Source organism: Varanus komodoensis, unplaced genomic scaffold, assembly GCF_004798865.1.
Source record: "Varanus komodoensis strain SLA01 unplaced genomic scaffold, ASM479886v1 scaffold11, whole genome shotgun sequence".
NCBI lineage: Eukaryota > Metazoa > Chordata > Lepidosauria > Squamata > Varanidae > Varanus > Varanus komodoensis.
The window spans coordinates 19357444-19375997 of record NW_025335317.1 but is presented as its reverse complement, the minus strand read 5'-3'; the positions used below and the strand labels follow the sequence as shown (position 1 = coordinate 19375997).

Genomic DNA, 18554 nt, shown 5'->3' with positions numbered 1-18554 from the left:
GGTTGTGTTATTTGGTCCTATAGCTAAAATAGGACTAAATAATTTAGAAATTAATTTGTAACCTATATTCTAGAAAATCACTGTTTATGTTATTTTCTAATATTAAAGCAATCAATACAATTCTTGGATTATTCCTTCTTGCATTATTCTAGCAAAGTCTTTTGAAAGAATAAAAGGCAATTGCTTGTAAAGTATTTTTAAATGCTATCAGATAAGCTTTAGTTCAAAGCAAAAATACCTTTCCTAGGATTTATTCACTTAGAAAAATTAATCAAGTGTTTTACAGAAAAACAGTTCCATTGCCTTATAGAATAACCATTCATTAGCCAGCCTAGCACTGCAATCCTGTTCTTGCCAACCCAGACATAAAATCCATTTAAGAAAGTAGATATAATTGTCATTTAAGGGAGCAATCCTCTGCATGCATGATTTCTTTTTGTCCATACAATTCCCCATCCAGTGTAGCTATTTGAGAAAATCTGAGAGTCATAGGAGATTTGTCCATCTAAAGAGACACAGGAGTGTGCCCTAAGACTACCCATGTCTAGAATTACAAGTAAAATACAAATTGTAAGATTATATTAAATACAGCTAATAAAAAGAAGACATAAAAAAGAGATTTCTGCCTCATATTCTCAGAGCACCAAAAAACCTAAAGACAATTTTCATAAGCGTTACTGTATCATTTATTCAGACACATGCCTGCTTGTCAAATCATTATAAGGTATAAATCAGGGATGGGCAACACACACTCCACGTCCCCCGCACCGCCACCACTGGGCCTCTAACTCGGCAGCACAGGAGCAGTGGCAACCCTCCCACACACATCTTTTGGAATGGGCCAGCTACGGAAAATAGCCTTTGCACCCCCCCCCCAAAGTTACCCACCCTTTCCTGTAAATTATAATTTTCATCCCTATGCAAAGTGAGAAATCTCGTACTCTGGTTCTGCTTGCACACTCCATTGTGCAGGAAACTGCAGAAATGCTTATGGCATCTTTCGATCAGGTGCTGCTTGTGCTAGTTGTTCCACTAGTGCATTCACAACCAGTGCTTGTACTCTTCTAACAGTGTTATTTTATTTATTTATTAAAACATTTTTATGCCGCCCCATTCGCCGAAGCCTCGGGCGGCTTACAACAATAAATTAAAAGTAATTATAATATAAATTACAACAAATATAAACATTAAATTAAAAATACAAAAATACAATATAAAATAAGCCGCCCTGGCCATATACTGGATACTACCCCTGGTTATACTGGATACTACCTCATGTTAATACATATAGACACAGAGAGAGTTTGATCATTGATACTGAGTGTGTTTGATCGTGAGTGAAATAAGATTCTCCACTTGAAAAGAAGCTATCTCAGTTTTGCAGCGAGCGACAGCCACAAACAATACTGCAGCTATGAAGTAGGCAGAGTTCCAAGATGCACTGCAGAATGGTTCAGTTGAAATTCTGTTTTATTTTCTTTTGCTTGGGGAAAACAAAGTTGACAACAAGCACAGCACATATTGGATGGAAGATGATAAAAATGGCATACAAGATAAACATCGACATTCTTCTCCCACCCCCCACTGCTAACACTTCAGTTTTAAATTCCTTGACAGGTTCCTAGGCAGTTCTTGATATTGCTTGCTGTTTGAAACGGACAGCTGTTTGAACATTGTTGTAATAAAACTATAAATTATAGAAGTAAAGGGGTTTTGTACTTGAAGGTTTTGCTTCCCAATAGAAAACTTGAATCTTTTTAGTAACACATAAAACATATGAGGAACGATCCAGTGACAGCTGGGCATACATCAAGTCCAGCTGACGTTCATTAGGAGCTTAAATCTCTACCACCACAATCAATAGGACTGTGTAACTTTGGCTGGATTGTATCCACAGCGTTCCCTCTTTGAAAGATTATTTAGAAAAAGCCATTCAATTTTTGGGCCACGCTGCTTGAACTCATGAAATACTCCTCCAGCTAAACAGAAGCACTGGGGGAGAAAACACTGTCCATTTTGGATTTACATTTTCACGTGGGCAAAAGATGTTTACATACACAAGGAAGCTAGTACATCTAATTGCACAAATCAAAGCTTACTCTGGCAATTATGATTTAACCTGGGCGGAGAGGGGGATGTGGTAAGGAAATTTCAATAGCCTGGCATGAAACCAGGGGAAAATGGAAACCAGGAGAAAATGCGATTTTCTTGAAATACCCTGCCTAAGGGTCACAAAGAAACGTCTACACAAACTTGCAATCAGTACTGCAAACAACAGCTGCCTTCCCATTAACAGCAATTTGGATTTCTGCAGAATATGAAGCTCAGGTGTCCACAGACTGAGCTTCCTTCTACTTTCTACCTCTGGATTTGACAACACGTATGGAAAATTCACAGCCATATATAGAGAACAGGCAGGATGATCAGTCAATGATGTATAGCTGCTTCCCAGGTAACATTTTTTAATACTGATGGCACTTCCATTTTGGAATAGGGTGGCCACTTAAGACTTGCCCAAAGGTGGGGTGTTGAGGGACAAAGGAGGCACTGATTTGCAGAAAGTCTACATATGCTAATTTGTGTGAGTACATGCATAAGATTTTAGAATTACTGTCATTTATATGGAAATATAGTCCTTCTCAGCACAGTATGAGAAGTTGTGTCCAAGCTGCTGTCCAGGGGCTCAGAGATGAGGGAAAACAGTTCTTACAATTGGTTACTTCTCAACCAGAACTGGACAGAGCTGTCCTTCGAATAGACAGGTCCATCAAATAGAGGACTATCCTCTGTAAAAAACGCACACCGTAGCACACTATGTTTGTGTGTATCTTGCACAAGGTTTTTGCATCATGCAAAAGGAGCAAAGAGCAACAGTACCACCCTCATGTCTGGATTGAGTCTCGGTTTGCTTACCTTCATCCACTCTACTGTGGTGCCCAAGCACTAACTGCAAACACTGAGCATGTCCGAGCAAAGATATTACTTGACTGTCGCTGTGGGTTCTGCAGAGTAGCATCCTCGGCATCTATCCCTTTCCAGTAACAGGTGGCTCTGAAGAGCTGAGTGCCATTTCACCTAACACTGGGAAGTGTCTTCCCATTATCCTGGGAAGTGAGGAAACTGAGCCTCCATTTAAGAGTGACTCAGGGCTTATAAAGACTGGCCCTTTATTGAATGCCAGCCCACTCCAGAGTATCATAGCTTATCCTGCTCTGAAGGCACTGGGCTAAGAACAAAAAGGCAGACAGACCCAAATCTGGAGTCCCATGGATGATCAATATGCACAATCAGATGTGTGCTGTTAGACTTTGAAAAGACAAGAAATTAAAGTATTTCTGAGCAGTCTGACAGAGGATCAGCTTCCTCTGTAACTCCTTTGCAGTTTTCTTTTAAGTACGAAAGTTTTGGGCAGACATGAAGTCTTTGATGTCAAGTCAAACTTATTTATTGCTGAGATAAAGGCCAAAGGAGACCTCATCTGGAAATCCATTAATTTGGTTATGAATTTGTCTCCCTACAGGTGTTACTTCAGCAGGACAGTGAATCAGAAGTTAAGACTTCATCGATTTTGGATGCGGAAGGATACAGGTTCCTGGAACTGTGTTCTGTCATCTATGCACCTTTATGTTCCAAGGTCTAGCATAAAACATGAAAGTTTAACTACAAGAAGGATTATAACATAATCTTATTGCCTTTACTCCTGATCAGGAATGAATGCAGCAGTGTTACATCAATACACTTGTAGCTATGGTATTCCCAGTTATAAAATGATTGTACAATTTTATACTGGGCACATTAGACACCAGGATAATTCAAATCCCTGGTCATCTCATACTGGAATAGAACTGTGGGAAGTGTAGCAGTTGCAAGCTAATCTTGTACATATAATATGGAGTTGTCCAGCAGTGATGACCTTCTGGTTTGTAGTCCTAACATGGTCCTAGAAACCTTACTCAGTGTCAACTTTATTTTTTAGATATGGAATGACAGGAGGCGGGGGAGACATAAACCTAAAGAAGAGGAAATGGGAACAAGGGGGCCAAATGGAAGAAGGGTGTTGTACTGAAAAGTATCTAGTGAATAGTTAATAACAAAACAGTGGTTCCCAAACTGATCCAGGACCCCTGGACAGCCTAATTTCCAAAAAACCCTCTAGATTTAAATGAGAGACAGGCACAAGTGCAACACACACAGCATAAAGTCACATGGTTTTGGTTCTGGAAGAGATTGTTATTCATTGCTTCAAACAATCACAGAGATGACGAACACCTCCTTTCCGTTACATTCAAAGGTAGGTGGCTACACTTTTAAAAATTATTATATAATTACATAGGTACCAGCTCTGGTAGCTGCTGGACTGGAGGGCTGTGGAGTCTTACAATGCAAACATTAAATCCCACCATTGTATAGCTCCTACACAGAATTCAGAGGACCACTGGATTTTTCAGAGTCCAGTGTCAGTGCCAGAAAATAACACCGACATCAGAGAAGGGACTCCACATTGGAGCGCCTTCCCCACGATCACAGCCAAGCAGAGAAACAGTGCTGGGTGCTTCTCAAAAGCTGCAAAAGCGACCTTGGAGAAGGCGTACAGCAGGCATTCTGGGGGTGCAGCGAAGAGAAGACCAGTGCTGCTAAGATACAATGCATACCATGCTTCTTCCTTTGAAGCTCTGTAGTTAGATGGCTGAAATTGGCCATCCAGCTGTTTTGCAAGGTGGAGTGTGGAGTGAACTTTCACCTCCGTATTCTTTCTGCCCTGGACAGGATTGTGCCTTCCCACACATTAAATTATTCATCTATAGCAAAGCAACAGAAAACTAAGCAGAAATGCTCAGTAAAGTCCCATATCTTCTCAGCAGTCACACTGCATGTACGCGGTTACATGCCAATTCATTCTGTTGAACTTACTTTTGGGGCTGACACTTGCAGTGGGAAAATCCGAATCTCAAAATTAGTTAGCTTTGAAGGAATGTGACGGATTAAAAAGAATGTACCACAACTAATGATCAACCGGCCTATGCCAGAATAAAACAAAAAAGCAAGGCTGCTGTACCATTGCTGAAAAATTGACTTGCCAACTGAAAGGAGCACAAGGCAAATAAAAATATCTTATTTGTACAAAAATGCAGATGATTTTATTTCATGTACAAATGAGGGACTTATGGAACAATATCTGCCAAAGCCTTTTCTCAGATTATGGAAATGAAACTAAATGTAATTTGGGTAATTTGTTATTAAGAAGAACCTAAAACAGTCAATGGATTCCATTCATATTTTTGCCTGTAATAAAGGGAAAATGTTATACTCCATCTGCCAATAACTAGATTAAAATTTGATGTATTTTTGATGCCTTTGTCTCATTTGCAAAATTAGCAAGATGCCTTTAAAAAACAACAAAAGCTGCCGCCACAGTTTGAGTTCTCAGCACAGAGATAGGAAGATAAAGCTATGCCTGGATTGTGACATCTCAGACTACAAATGAGGACTCACACAATGGGTTGCTCTTCTACACGTGAGGTGCAGGCTCACTCCCAGAGTCCCAGTCCAGTTTCCAGGGTACCAGATGGCCACAGTCCCTCCTCTTGCCTCCAGCCTTTCCTTCAGCCACTAAGAGCTTCCTAACTGTTGTGCTCTCCACACTGCATTTTAAAAGCTCTCAGGGCCCTTCCTAAGGTAGGTCTTAGAGACATGCAGCAAGAGCTTAAGGGGAAAAAATGCTGGGATTGTGTTTCCACCCCTTTTGCTTTGGCCCCATCCACCACTGGAATGGAGCCCCTGAAAGGTTCTCCAAAATGGAATTTGGCCTATGCTTGTTATGTGCTGTCATCTCCGAGTTTTGGTGACCCTGTGAATGAATGCCCTCCAGTATGTCCAGTCTTTCACAGCCCTGATCAAACTCAAGGCTGTGGGCATCCATCCCATATTCGGCTGTCATTGTCTCCTCTTCTGTTTGACTTTTTCTAGCCTGACTGTCTTTTCCACTGAATATTGTCTTCTCATGATGTATCCAAAGAATGGCAGCTTCAGTTTGGACATTTTTGCCTCTTGGGAAAGTTCTGAGTTGATTCGCTCTAAGGCCCACTTGTTTGCCTTTCTGTCAGTCCAGGGTATTTGCAAAGCTCTCCTAAAGCACCATGTTTGAATGCATCGTTTTTTTCCTGTCCACTGTCTTCACTGTCCAGCTTTCATGTCTATACAGAGGCATCAGGAGTACAAGAGTGAGGATGATCTTGGCCTTGGTCTCCAGTGAAATGCCCTTATGGTTGATGATCTTTGCTACTTCCTTCACTGCTGCCCTTCCAAGACTCAGGCTTTTCCTTATTTCTTGGCTGCATACTCAGTTTGAAATGATGACTGCACCAAGGTATGGAAAATCTTTGACTAAGGAAGTTCTGCACATCTACACAAATTCAATCTCCTTCTTGTCTGTACACTGACTAGCAGTGGCTCTTCCGGTTTCCATCATGCAAAGTCCCACCTGTGGTCTGAAGCGCTACAGTTAAGACACCTCATCTGCTGAGACGGTCGCTTCTTTTGGTTCCTCTCTTCACCAGATTAAATCTTCTTGAGTTTTAATGTCAATCAGAGATCACTAACACCCATTCTATACGTCTTTCTGGGGCACTCACCAAATCCTTCAGAGCTACCTTCAATTTTTTCCATCATTTCTGTGCTGTAGACATCAATATTGTCCTTTTTGAAGGATGCATTTAAATGGTTCCTCAGTCCTCAAGTATTTTAAAACTGTTTCACTCAGGATCAGCATAAGATGTGTGCATCGAGGTGAGTATAATTTGCAGCATGCATTCATGCTTGAAAGCCACAATGTGCAAAATAAAATGTTTTCAAACATGATGAAGCATGGCTGTACACCACTGACCTCCATACATGCCTGAGTGACAAATGTGTCACGTCTGAAAGGATGAGGATGTACTGTTGTACTATTCAGCAGGGTTTCCAAACATTAACATTCCTTAACCTGGTGCCTTCCCACCCAATGTGTTGGCTTATAACTCCCATCTGTGGTCCAGCTAAGCTGGAAAAGACTATTAATATATACCAGTACACATTGTCCGCAAAGCCCACTAAATCTGCCTAGCAAGAGAAAGATAGCAAGTGCAGAAAAAGGCTTGGTAGATTTTCCCCACGTTGCTTATACATATGTTTAGCTATAAACAATCTCTTTGCAATTGGAGTCACTGAAAATATTAAATCCAAGGGAGATACTGACCATTGGGTCTTCCACAAACACTTCCACCAAAGGGATTCACTTATTGATCCAAGTTCTCAGAGAGCTGCTCATTACAAAGGGAAAATGGAAGGATTGCTCATTCCCACAACCCCCGTCTTTTCCTCCCAGCAAACAACAGGGTGTTTGCAATAAATTGAGACACCTAACAGGTGCCTAGGGGCATCAACTGGGCTCCAATTTAAAGTTTGGAAGAAGAATCTCAAGTTGACAGTTAAAAATGAGTGTACGATATAATAAGTAACAATAAAAATCTTCAGCGCCTCTGTTGCATAACTTCCTCAATGGCTTAAGAGTGTTTATGAACCAGAAAACTGCAGAGAAAGCTGCTTGGGCTATTTATTTATCAGATTTCTGTTGTTACACACTTCCACATTCACAATCAGCAAAAAATTCCAAAGGAAACTCAACTCTAGCGTTTTCCTAAGGGATGACAGAACACTGCAGACTTATGGCATCTCTGCAAATTTTGCTTTGTTTACAAATATATAAACAGAGGCTAATCCACTCAGGCAAGCAGACGACACAGCCTACACAAGACCCCAAAGAAAACTCGCACAATTTCTTGCACCCAGCAAGGTTCTACCCAGACTCCAGCTGCAAAACTTGCAGCCCTTGACTCTCTTCTATGTGCTCTATCTGCACAGTGTTTCAGCTGTTTCTCTGCCCCCACCTCTCAGCTGGGGAAGTGTCTTTTGATGCTGATGGGAGAGCAATTCCTAGTCATTAACTCCCACATATGATGTAGCAAACAATTATCCTGACCTGTGAAATCTGCCACCTCCATGCAAAGAGATGGTCCACCTTCCTTTGTAACAAAATGCCACCCTATTCCTAAGACTTGTAGCATCTTAGAGCCAACCTGTAATTTTTAAAAAGAAAAATGAACCCCTGCCCCAATAATTAATTTAAGTGGTCCAAAAGAGCCAAAGCCTTCTACAACATCCCAGATAACAGTCTGTGGTTCTGAATTGATACCTCTGATAGCCCAGTCTTTGGAATGGTATTAGGAATTGAGATAAGCAGTGAGAGGTCTTCCAAACTGAAAAATGAGAAGAAAATGTCCCCAAGTTCTGAAGTAAAATGAGATTAGCAGTACACTAAAGGTGTGACGAAGACACTGAGGCTGGGTTCAAACAGCATGATAACCTACAGCCAAGGACTGAGTATGGGTTGTTGTAGAACCATGGCTTATTGTTGAACAATGCTTTGTTGTTGAAAGATGGGTTATTGTGTTGTTTGAATCCAGCTGTGCTAAAAAGTCATGGCTTGTTAACATCAAACAACCCATGAAAAGAACACATGGTTTGCTGCTGGGTTGTTCACCATCATTGGTTATCTCAGTTGGGTTCAGATAACACAATAACCCATTATTCAACAACAACCCATAGTTTAATGTCAACAGATATTCAAACCAGACTCAGCCCTTGAATGTGGGTTAGCATGCTATCTGAATCCAGTCTAAGTTATAAAGAGAAATTTTTTCTACAGTATTAACTTAAAAATAATGTATACAATAATTTGACTTAATTTAATTAAATTTATTAATTTATTGTTGTTAAATTTAATACTGAAATATTTTCCTTTGTATTATATATTATGTATCTGACATAATGAAAGCAAATATTTACACACACACACACACACGTGATTGACTGTTGGAGGAAAATATGGAACACTATTGTGAAGGGGAGAAATGGAGCATCGTGAACAGGGGCACTGCACACTACGCTTTGTTGCAAGTCTTAAGAAAAGAGGAAGAAAAAAGGAAGAATGAAACATCAAGGATGGGCAACTGAAGGCTTTAAGATTAAGGACTGTGCATCTGTACAGTTAGCTCCAGAGGAGGGATGGATGGCTAAAGTCACCTTCCCCAATCTGATACCTTCCTGATGTGCTTAACATCAACTCTCATAACAGGGTGCCTGTGTTGAGGAAGAATGCCTTGAACTCCAACAATGAAAGGGTAACTAGAAAAGAAGGGAACATCCCTGCACAGAAAGCAGAGAATTAAGACACAGCGACAGCATGAGCATCACAGAACAAAATCCCCTGCAGATGCCGAGTTCTTCCTTTGGGAACTTTTACATTACTGAAGGACACTTCCAATAATGAAGTAATGTCTGTGGATTATCATCTTGCATTGGCCTCCGGGTACTTCGTGTTTCTCAGTTGTTACAGTTAATTACAGGGGCCTAACAAGGATTTGGCTAACTTTTCCTCAATCATAAAATATGAAAGACATAGTCCGACCCTTCTCCTTGTGGATCTTAATGCTAAGTCATTATAACAGTGGCAAGAAAGAATCGAGCTATTCTGAATTCACTGTACACATTCAGCTTTGGCTCTGCTAATAAGCTCAAGGCTAAGCTATGCCTGGCATTACAAAGCAGCTCACTTAGAGTGATACAACACAGACTCCATCTTGAGGAAAGAGATCATAATGCCCTGCCTCAGTGAGGCAGGAGGTTTCAGACAAAGGGGAGAAGAGTTAAGAGGGTTCAGACAACGGGGAGAAGAGTTAAGCTCAGTCATGTGCACATGACTAGACTGAGCAATTCAGCATCTTACAGACTTCCAAAAGAAAATGGGTACCTCCAAATAAAGAGGTGTGTGGGGGAGAAATCAAGCAAATCATAAATATGCTGAATATGAAGAATGGTACCTTACCTGCATCTGCACTGGCTAGTGTAATACAGTTGCTCCTATAATTTTCATAATAGTCATCGTGTTGGGAATGGCCCAATACTGTCATTGTGTTGAGAACAGCATCCACTCTTGAGAGAGCCAGTGTGGTGTGCGATGACAGTGCTGGCTGGGGACCTGAGGATATGGCTTCTACTCTATACCCAGCCATGAAGCTCACCAGGAGACCTTGGGCCAATCACAGATCCACAGCCTAACCCAAATCACAGGTTGCTGTGAGGATAAAATGGAGAAGAGGAGAATCTTGTAGGCCTTTCGTTCCTTGCAAGAGGGAAAAAGGTGGAGTATAAATGCAACGTTGCTGTCATTGTCACCACCACTACCACCATCATCCCTGCCATTGTCATATTCGAGGGTTTGCTGTAAGGGAAGTCCAACAATTCCAAATAAAAGGAGCAAGCTTTGGAATTGTCACAGAGGCACGTGTGTCAACTCTGTAGAAGAGAAATGGGTAGGCCACGGGGTAAGCCTCTTGTCCACTTCTATCCCTGGAACACAGTTTCTTTTCCCACACAACTTGTGTGGTCATAATATGGCTTTCTGGTGACCACAAAGCTTCTTGTGGCTTTTGTGATTTCTGGAGGAGGCCGATTTGTAGGCAGAGTGGTAGAAAGCAACATCCCCAGACATGAGCTTTGAAGACCCAAATGCTTCTTAAGCGGCATGTCTCACAGATGCTCATAGCCAATCCTGTTGGGATATGACTAGCCTGCAGAAGCTGAGAGAGAGGTCAGCACCTGAGGTGTGGGCTGTCTCAAGAGGACATCAGAGAGCCAGGTACAAAGAGAATCTGCTGGCACTGTAGAAATGCCAGTAAGCTGCTCTGCCCAACCTGTCTAGTTGCTCACCTGGAGCCTGGGTCCTTTACAGAAGCCATAGGAGCAGTTAGCATCTACCCCGGGGCCAATGAAACAGCAAACAAGCCCAAGGACCAGGACCAGTCTGGTCATTGAGATTTTAAACAGATATTCCTCTGTACAATCTATTTTGGGACTGGTGGCTTAGGCAAGGCTGCCTCTTCTAGCCTACCTTTTCCATCATCTCCCCTACCTCCCTGTTATATCACAAAACAGACTTGGGCGGGAAGGGAGGGGGAGAAAGGTTTGATTGCTCAGAGTGGGACTTTAGAACATACCATATGGCATGGTGTGCTAATGAAATCCCTTTGCATTTGAGGGAGGGAGGACAGGATCCAACCCTGAGGTGGCCTTGGTAGCTGAAAGAAAAGTCAGCAAAGCAAAACAGAAGCATACAGCTTTGGAATGCAAAAGAAGCATTTTCCCCTCCTCTTCTTTGAAAGATTTCACTTTCTCTTTGCTTTCTTTTTGCAATAAGTTAAAAGTATTGTATTAGGAGAGCGGGGCTGCCTTTTAAGTCACTCTGAAGGAAGCAGATGGAGAGGGAACAGTGCTTTGGCCTTCTCACTTGTCTTTTCTTCTAGGAAGCAATTAGAAATTCTAGGGGCTGTTCACCTGCAGTGTATACGCCGTGCTCAGTTACACCTTGTCCTTCCTTCCACAAGTCCCAGCTCTCTCTACTTACCAGTGACATCTGGAAATATTTTCTACAACACTTACAATGTAATCCTATTTGTGTCTACTCAGGAATAAGCTCCACTATGTTCTATGGAACTCACCAAACCTAGGGAATTTGGGGGTTTTAATTCTTCTGTTTTTCAAACCATTTTGTGAAAGCTAGCATATTATCAAAATACTATGTCTTCAAAAAATGAAAGAAAAAAGCATTAGAACCAGTTTGCTAAAAGAAATGCCTACCAACATTTTTCAGTTCAGTAAATATTTTAAGATGCCAAGGCAGTATGACTGCATTATTTTTTCCAGTTGTTGCTAATCAGCAGACTAGACTGCAATTACGTATTCACATACTAGGAAATAAACTACAATAAAATCAATGAGGCTTTCTTTTGAGTATGTATAAGGCTGGACTGTTAACATAGCTATCCTTCTGCAATTAGGATACCTTGCAGTTCAAACCCCCCAGGTAGTAATCTTGATAATGGGCACATTTCTAGATTATAGCATTCTGCTGCTTGAGAGTAAGCCAATTGGAAACTATTCCACTCTTCTAGTTGGCCAGTACCTAATTGCCTTTCAGACATCTGGGCCTACATGGTTATGGCTTGCTCCATCTATTACCTGCTGTGCCCACTCTCTCACCAGCTCCAATGAAACTAGACATGGTTTCTTCAACTGTTATGTTATTTACGTCTCTGTCTCTGGGAGAAACACTATAGTGAGGTATTTAACAGTGAGCTTTGAGAAACTAAAAGATTACACCTGAAAAGTTCTAATAAAATTATTTAACCAGCATAAGTCATGGAGAAATACTTCAGGTTCTCCAGTTGCTACTTCACTTTCATAATTGTGCCCAGTGAAACTCAAATCCTTTGGCCACCTAATGAGAAGGAAGGACTCCCTGGAGAAGAGCCTAATGCTGGGAACAATTGATAGCAAAAGAAGAAGGGGACGGCAGAGGATGAGGTGGCTAGATGGAGTCACTGAAGCAGTTGGAGTGATCTTAAGTGGACTCTGGGGGATGGTGGAGGACAGAAAGGCCTGGAGGAGTGTTGTCCAAGGGGCTGCGATGGGTCGGACGCGGCTTCGCAACTAGCAACAACAACAACAATAACAACAACACTCCTTTTCCTATAAAACCTCCCTGCAAAAATCACTGTAGCTTGTTTTTAAGGGAATGCCCTAGGTATCCAAAGGAAAAAACCCATTAATCCAGCTCTCAGATATAGTTGGTAGTGAAATGCCTACTAATAACCCCAAGGATGTTGTATCAATGTCTTTCTTTTCTGAGACAGGAGGACTGGAATGAAAGGATTCTTCTCAAAAGAGAATAATGTTCACTGCTTTACAGTAACAGTTGGACACTGTTTAGGAAATAGTCTAGGAAATATACGCTCAAAGATCTAGAGCAACTGGAGATGTAGTTTTTGGACTACATTCCCCAGCATTCTCAACCACTGGTCATACTGGCTGGGGCTGACTGGAGTAGAAGTCCAAAACATCTGGAGGGCACCAGATTCAGGAAGTCTGAGCTAGAGAGCAATGCCATTGGGACAACAGCAATGCCCAATATGTTCATTACCAGAAAGGTTTTCACTCCGTTTGCCTAGCAGTGTTGGTTGAATCCTTTCTCACCAGAAATTTAGAAAGAAGTCCTGGTTTGGTTTTAAAAATCTCTATTTGGCTAATGTGTGGCTGGCTACAGACTGCCTGCTGAACACCTGCCTGAATCCAAGGGCCTGTAGAATGTAGACTGTCAGAGGTGGAATCTACACTAGTCAGCTGATAACACTGGGACAAGAAAAGGAGGCAATCAAGGTATCTCTGTGCTTTATCCCCTTATGGTCTGCCTTCCAACCTCAGTCATTATGGCAGAATGTCCTTCTAGTCCTTCCAGTATGAAGGTACTGCTGATGAACACCTGATCAGGTAGTAGAAAAAAGTTCTGTGATCTCCTACAGCTGAAGAACAACCTAAACTATTTGACTGAAATCTGGCTGGAGGAACAAGGAGCTGTCAATCACTTTCAAATATGTCTAGCAGAATTTCTCTTGAGGCACCAAGCTCAAACTGGGGATGGGAACTGGAGGTAGCCTTGGTATAAAGAGATTCTATTTCCTTGGTCAGTTATTCTATCCAGTGGTCACCAGCTCTGAGTTCCTTTACCTAGCACTGGGTGCATTAGACAGGACAGGAATTCTGGTGGTACATCAGTCATCCCACTACCCAACTGTCTCCTGCCTTTGGGGTGGTCTCAAGTGTGGTACGGAGGACCCAGAGCTTGTGGTCTTGGGGCAGCATTGGCATGCATGCTAAGCCAACCTTGGAAGGAGTGGCTCAAAATTTTATGGCACTACCACTACGGGCCTGTCCCAGATAATATTTGGCCCAACACATATGGCTGGGTGCATTAGTTTAGGTTTGTATCAAGACAATAACCACATTCACATGCCACATTAATTAATCCATGGTTTAGTAAGAGGAGCATACACTTCAGCAAGCCCTTCAGTCTCCTCCTCCTACCTAGGTGAGACAAGTTTCACTTCCATTTATAGTTAAGCACTGTTCACTATGTTATCCATGCTCTGAATGGTGGCTGATAGCAACTACAGCTAGTTTCAACAAGCCAGCTTCATAGCCCATGATTTGAAATTGACTTGTTTGAAAGTAACCCTAGTTAGCGTAAGCCACATGACTTGTCATGTCATCTGGAATGGCAGTTAACCAAATGCAAAGGCTTCCAAAGTCCTCCTCCCAGGCACAGCCGGGTAAGTGCTCCAGGGGTCATCATGGCTCACTCATCATGTTAAACCTCATTTAGCATAACACTAATGCAGCCAGTGATTTCTTGTTCTACTACAAATGTTAATTCACATTGCAAGCCAGGATGACTGTAGTGTCCCCAATTATTGATACTAAGCTTTACACGGGACTGCTATGGACTCTGCTTTTATTTTATTTCACGGCCATTTGGCCAGACTGTTTCTTCCCCTCTTCTGTGACCATAAGTGAGGATGCTGCTTCATGCACCTCCAGTCTATGGAAACCACCTGCTAGTCTTAGGTGGCACAAAATTTGTTGTTTTCAGTGGGACAAATTAACACAGGCACCCCCCTGGGTTATTCCCCTCTGGAAAAACTTTTTGATTGTTGTTAGATTATGTTGAAACAAAAGAGCCGCCTACCTGGGTGCTTGCTGAAACCCAAGAAAGCAGCTAAACAAATCAAGTGCTGAAAGCTCAAAACCTCCACCTGATCATCCCGTCATTATTCCATTCAGCTTCTGCCTTATCTACAAATTATAACACACCATTACCTTTGTGATTTCTCCCAAACTCCTACTCGAAGCGCACACACTGCATAAATAATGCCAGCCACTGTGTAAATAAGGACTGGCCGGCCTGTTTAAGTTAGCCGGATCACAGGGTAACATTCATTAGCCTTCTCCAATAATTGAACTGTCAGTGCTTTGGTAAACAGACTGGAATGTTATCTGCTCTTCACAGTCCCTGTAAATGCCCCTCCTTCCTTTTCCTGAATGGCTAGGAAGTTATTTTCCTACCAATGTTTCTCAGCAAGTTTCCTACAGCGCACGACTTTTAGAAAAAGTGAACAACTACAGCCAGAATCTAAGGACTCTCTCTCTCTCTCTCTCTCTCTCTCTCTCTCTCTCTCTCTCTCTCTCTCTCTCTCTCTCTCTCTCTCTCTCTCTCTCTCTTTCAGCTAGGTGAGCACATTACAGTGATCAGTGATGCAAACTATTGTGGTGTTTGGAAACAGCATTCAGGAAGTGTAGTATTCAAGTGCACAAAACTCCCAAAATGATTATCTGCCAGAGCGTTTGCTATGTCTGGAAGCATGAAAGGAGATCCTAGCTGAATGCATTTTGATTTTTTAAACAACGCTTAAAACCCTAAATCACTGTAAGCAGAAATCACAGCAGCTTTGATTTACATCCCAGGAAAATGGAATGGGAGCTTTTACTTGCCGCACTTCAAAGATCTTTGCTTTCGACTGCAAAGTTCTATCCATCGGTTTGGCTGGGGCCCAGAACTTTCCCCATCAAGAGCCATGCTACCTGGCTGCATCAAAAGGGGAGAGACTATATGCAGGGATAAATACACCCCTTGAATCCCAAGTATATTGTGAGTCTGTGTGGCAGGAAGCGACTTGGAAATGCAGAGGAGGAGGCTCCATGGTTTTGTGTGGCCAGGGCAATGCCCTGGCACCATCCATGGTGAGAGAGAGACCTTCCCTCAAGCAGGAACTTGCAGCTGCGTGCTCTCACTGACTTTCCTTTTCACTCTCTCACCCTGTCAGGGTCCTCATTGCTCTGGCTAGCTGGAGCAACTGCTTCCTGAATCGTGCAGGCTCAGGATTGCAGGAGATGCTCTCACACGTCCAGTCAGTACAGTCATGGCATGAACATGCTGCCCATGCCAAGATTCGGGGCCATTATGTTCACAGCCCAACATGACCTTGATCTGGTTGGCCTGACTCCCTCAGGACTCTACTGTGGGCTTGTAAAATGGACATCCATGCAGGCGTCCAAAGGCAGTGGTTGCCTGTGGTCCCCCCACCACACACATACTCAGATTTATTTCCAGAACATTGGTTCATCCTCTTTTCCATTCTTGTGCTGGAGGCAAAGCAGGGAGGGCGGCGGCGGCGGTGTGGCTCTGAGCCTCACTTTTCTGAGAGCGGCAGCACACAACACATGGGCATAGCAGATGAGAGTGAGAGAGCAATCTGGGTCAGGACCACCACATACAGGGGAGGGGAGATTTAAGCAACCAACTGGACAGGAGGTTCAGCACAGGTGCCTCATGCAGAGTGCGCCTGGCTTGGCTCAGGCTGCATGGACTCATTTTGGAGCAACAGAAGAAGGGTCGAGCACAGGTGATGTGCCAAACCCAACAGGTGAGTGGAGTCCTCTGCTTGTGTCACATCCTCCCCAAGGGAGGGAGTCTCCCAGGGATGGGGCATGGAGCCAGTGTGGCGTAGTGGTCAAGAGCATGGGTGTGGGACTCAGGCAATCTGGGTTCTAGTCCCCACCCAGCCATGGAACTAACTGGGCCACTCTGAGCCAGCCGCAGACTCTCAGGGGTTGTTGTTTTGAGGGAACAAGACTGAACCGAGGAAGAGAATTATTAAGTCACCTTGAGTTTTTTGAAAGGAAAAAAGGCAGGACAGAACTATACTAAATAAATGAATAGACCAAGCTGTATCCCCTGGCGGAATGGACAGAAGTGCCACAGGCCAAATGGGGAAACCAGCTCATGCTCTATTGTGTTACACCAGGATTCAATATTCATGGGAAAACATACTTGGTTATTACTTTGGCTCAAAGACCACTCTAGAGATTAGCACATCCCAAAGTGCAAGAGGGAACTGCAGTTTTGATGACTATCGATTAACTTTAACTGGCTGGGTAACTGCAGCTACTACAGGAACTTCAGTATTTTCCTCCACTTATTCCCACAGCACTTCATATTTTGCCACCAGAGCCTATACGATTAGCACTAAAATAAATTCTTATCTCTCCAGGAGATTTGGAGCCTCTAGATAACAGTTCAGCTATATTACTAGCTTGGCTATTCAATCACCTCTTTTCCATTAGGATGCATTTATCAAGATATGGTGGCTGTTTGTTTATTCACATCACTGTTAAACCACATCCATGACCTACTTCAGTAGTTTTCAACCTTTCCACAGCTGGTGACTGGAGAAAACAGGAAAACTACCTTGGGGACCACCAAGGCAGAGACAAAAATGCACCACACACATAATGTGGTTTTTTGTGCATTAGTTTCCAAACACAATACGAACAGAAAAGAAAAAAAAGGGGAGCGGAGGGGAGGGGAGGTCAGGTCTCCAAAACAATCAGAAACAGAGCAACACAAAATGCCAACAAAGGAACAAAATACCAAAATCAGTGCAGCATGGCTCCCAGCCAGCTCCCACCAAACTGTCTCTCCCCTTCCTGGCCCCCCAGCAACACCAGAACATCCCCCGCGAACAAGATGCCAACCAAGGAAGAGATGTAGAGCACAGCCAGCTACCACACTGGTCCTTGGTGAATGGGATGCAGCCTCCACATGGGCCACCAGGAAATCTCCTGCAGACCAGCACCAGTCTGCAGACTGGTCGTCGAAAACCACTGGCTTGCATCATTATTATCATTAAATTTCTTCTACATGCTTATTTTTCCCTCTTGCAGAGAACCCAAAGCAACTTATGGTTTCATTGCTTCCACTCTCTGTGTCATTTTACAGTAATGCTCATTTTATTTATGCATGACAGATTAGTCCATTAAATGGGAATAAGAGTTTTATATTCTTCAGTATTCCATATATGCTTCAAATTGACTCTTTCAGAACCTCTCAGTAACCTCACCAGACTGCAAATTTCATTGCAGTTCTCAGAAGTGCAATTTTGGGGAGGAAATTAATTCTGCCAGATGATCGTTTATTCGTTTTACAGGATATGATACTAGTTCCAATGAGCTTTTATAAATCCCATGTCTAGGTTACCTTCCATACTGTAAGTCCACTGAAATTTAGGAAATTAGTAATAGGCTGCCATGTTCCCTAAAGAACAGAAGACATGCAATGATCTGTAATGACATGATGACAGCTAGCTTTTTTCTGGCAAAGTGTAAAGTCAGGTCCTGCTTTCATGTTTTTGACAAACTGATTCAATTCAGCTTATGCCGGAAAGTTTCTGGGGGGGTTTTATGGCTCTGTCTCCTGAAACTAACAATTTTTTAAAAAGTTGGCCGTGACTACTTTAAGTCTCATTGATTTTGGTGGGTTTCCTCTAAATAGATAGATAGATAGATAGATAGATTGATTGATTGATTGATTGATTGATTAACTTGAGATCCAAGTCCTTCTACTGTAGTTCCATGGATGTTAAATGGGCAAGATTGGAAGTAGAGCGACTTTGAGGGAAAAATGGTTCTTCGTAAAGCACCTCTTAGAACTGCATAGGGCAGCTCCCACAATCAAAATGTATTGGACTACAGGACCCATGCTGGCTGAGGATTCTGTGAGTTGTAGT

General features: G+C 42.6%; 1 protein-coding gene across 4 annotated transcripts in view; it reads right to left on the bottom strand.

The window, feature by feature from the left end:
* Positions 1 to 18554, bottom strand: part of LRRC20 (leucine rich repeat containing 20) — a 104359-nt gene that overhangs the window by 55509 nt on the left and 30296 nt on the right. The window contains exon 1 of one of the 4 annotated variants that reach the window (XM_044420515.1): positions 9923 to 10133. The exons of the other annotated variants lie outside the window; for them this stretch is intronic. Within the exon in view, the coding sequence (XP_044276450.1) occupies positions 9923 to 10109 (187 nt within the window). The 5' untranslated portion in view covers positions 10110 to 10133. Of the gene's footprint in view, positions 1 to 9922; positions 10134 to 18554 lie in introns of those variants that run through there. 4 annotated transcript variants of the gene reach the window in all.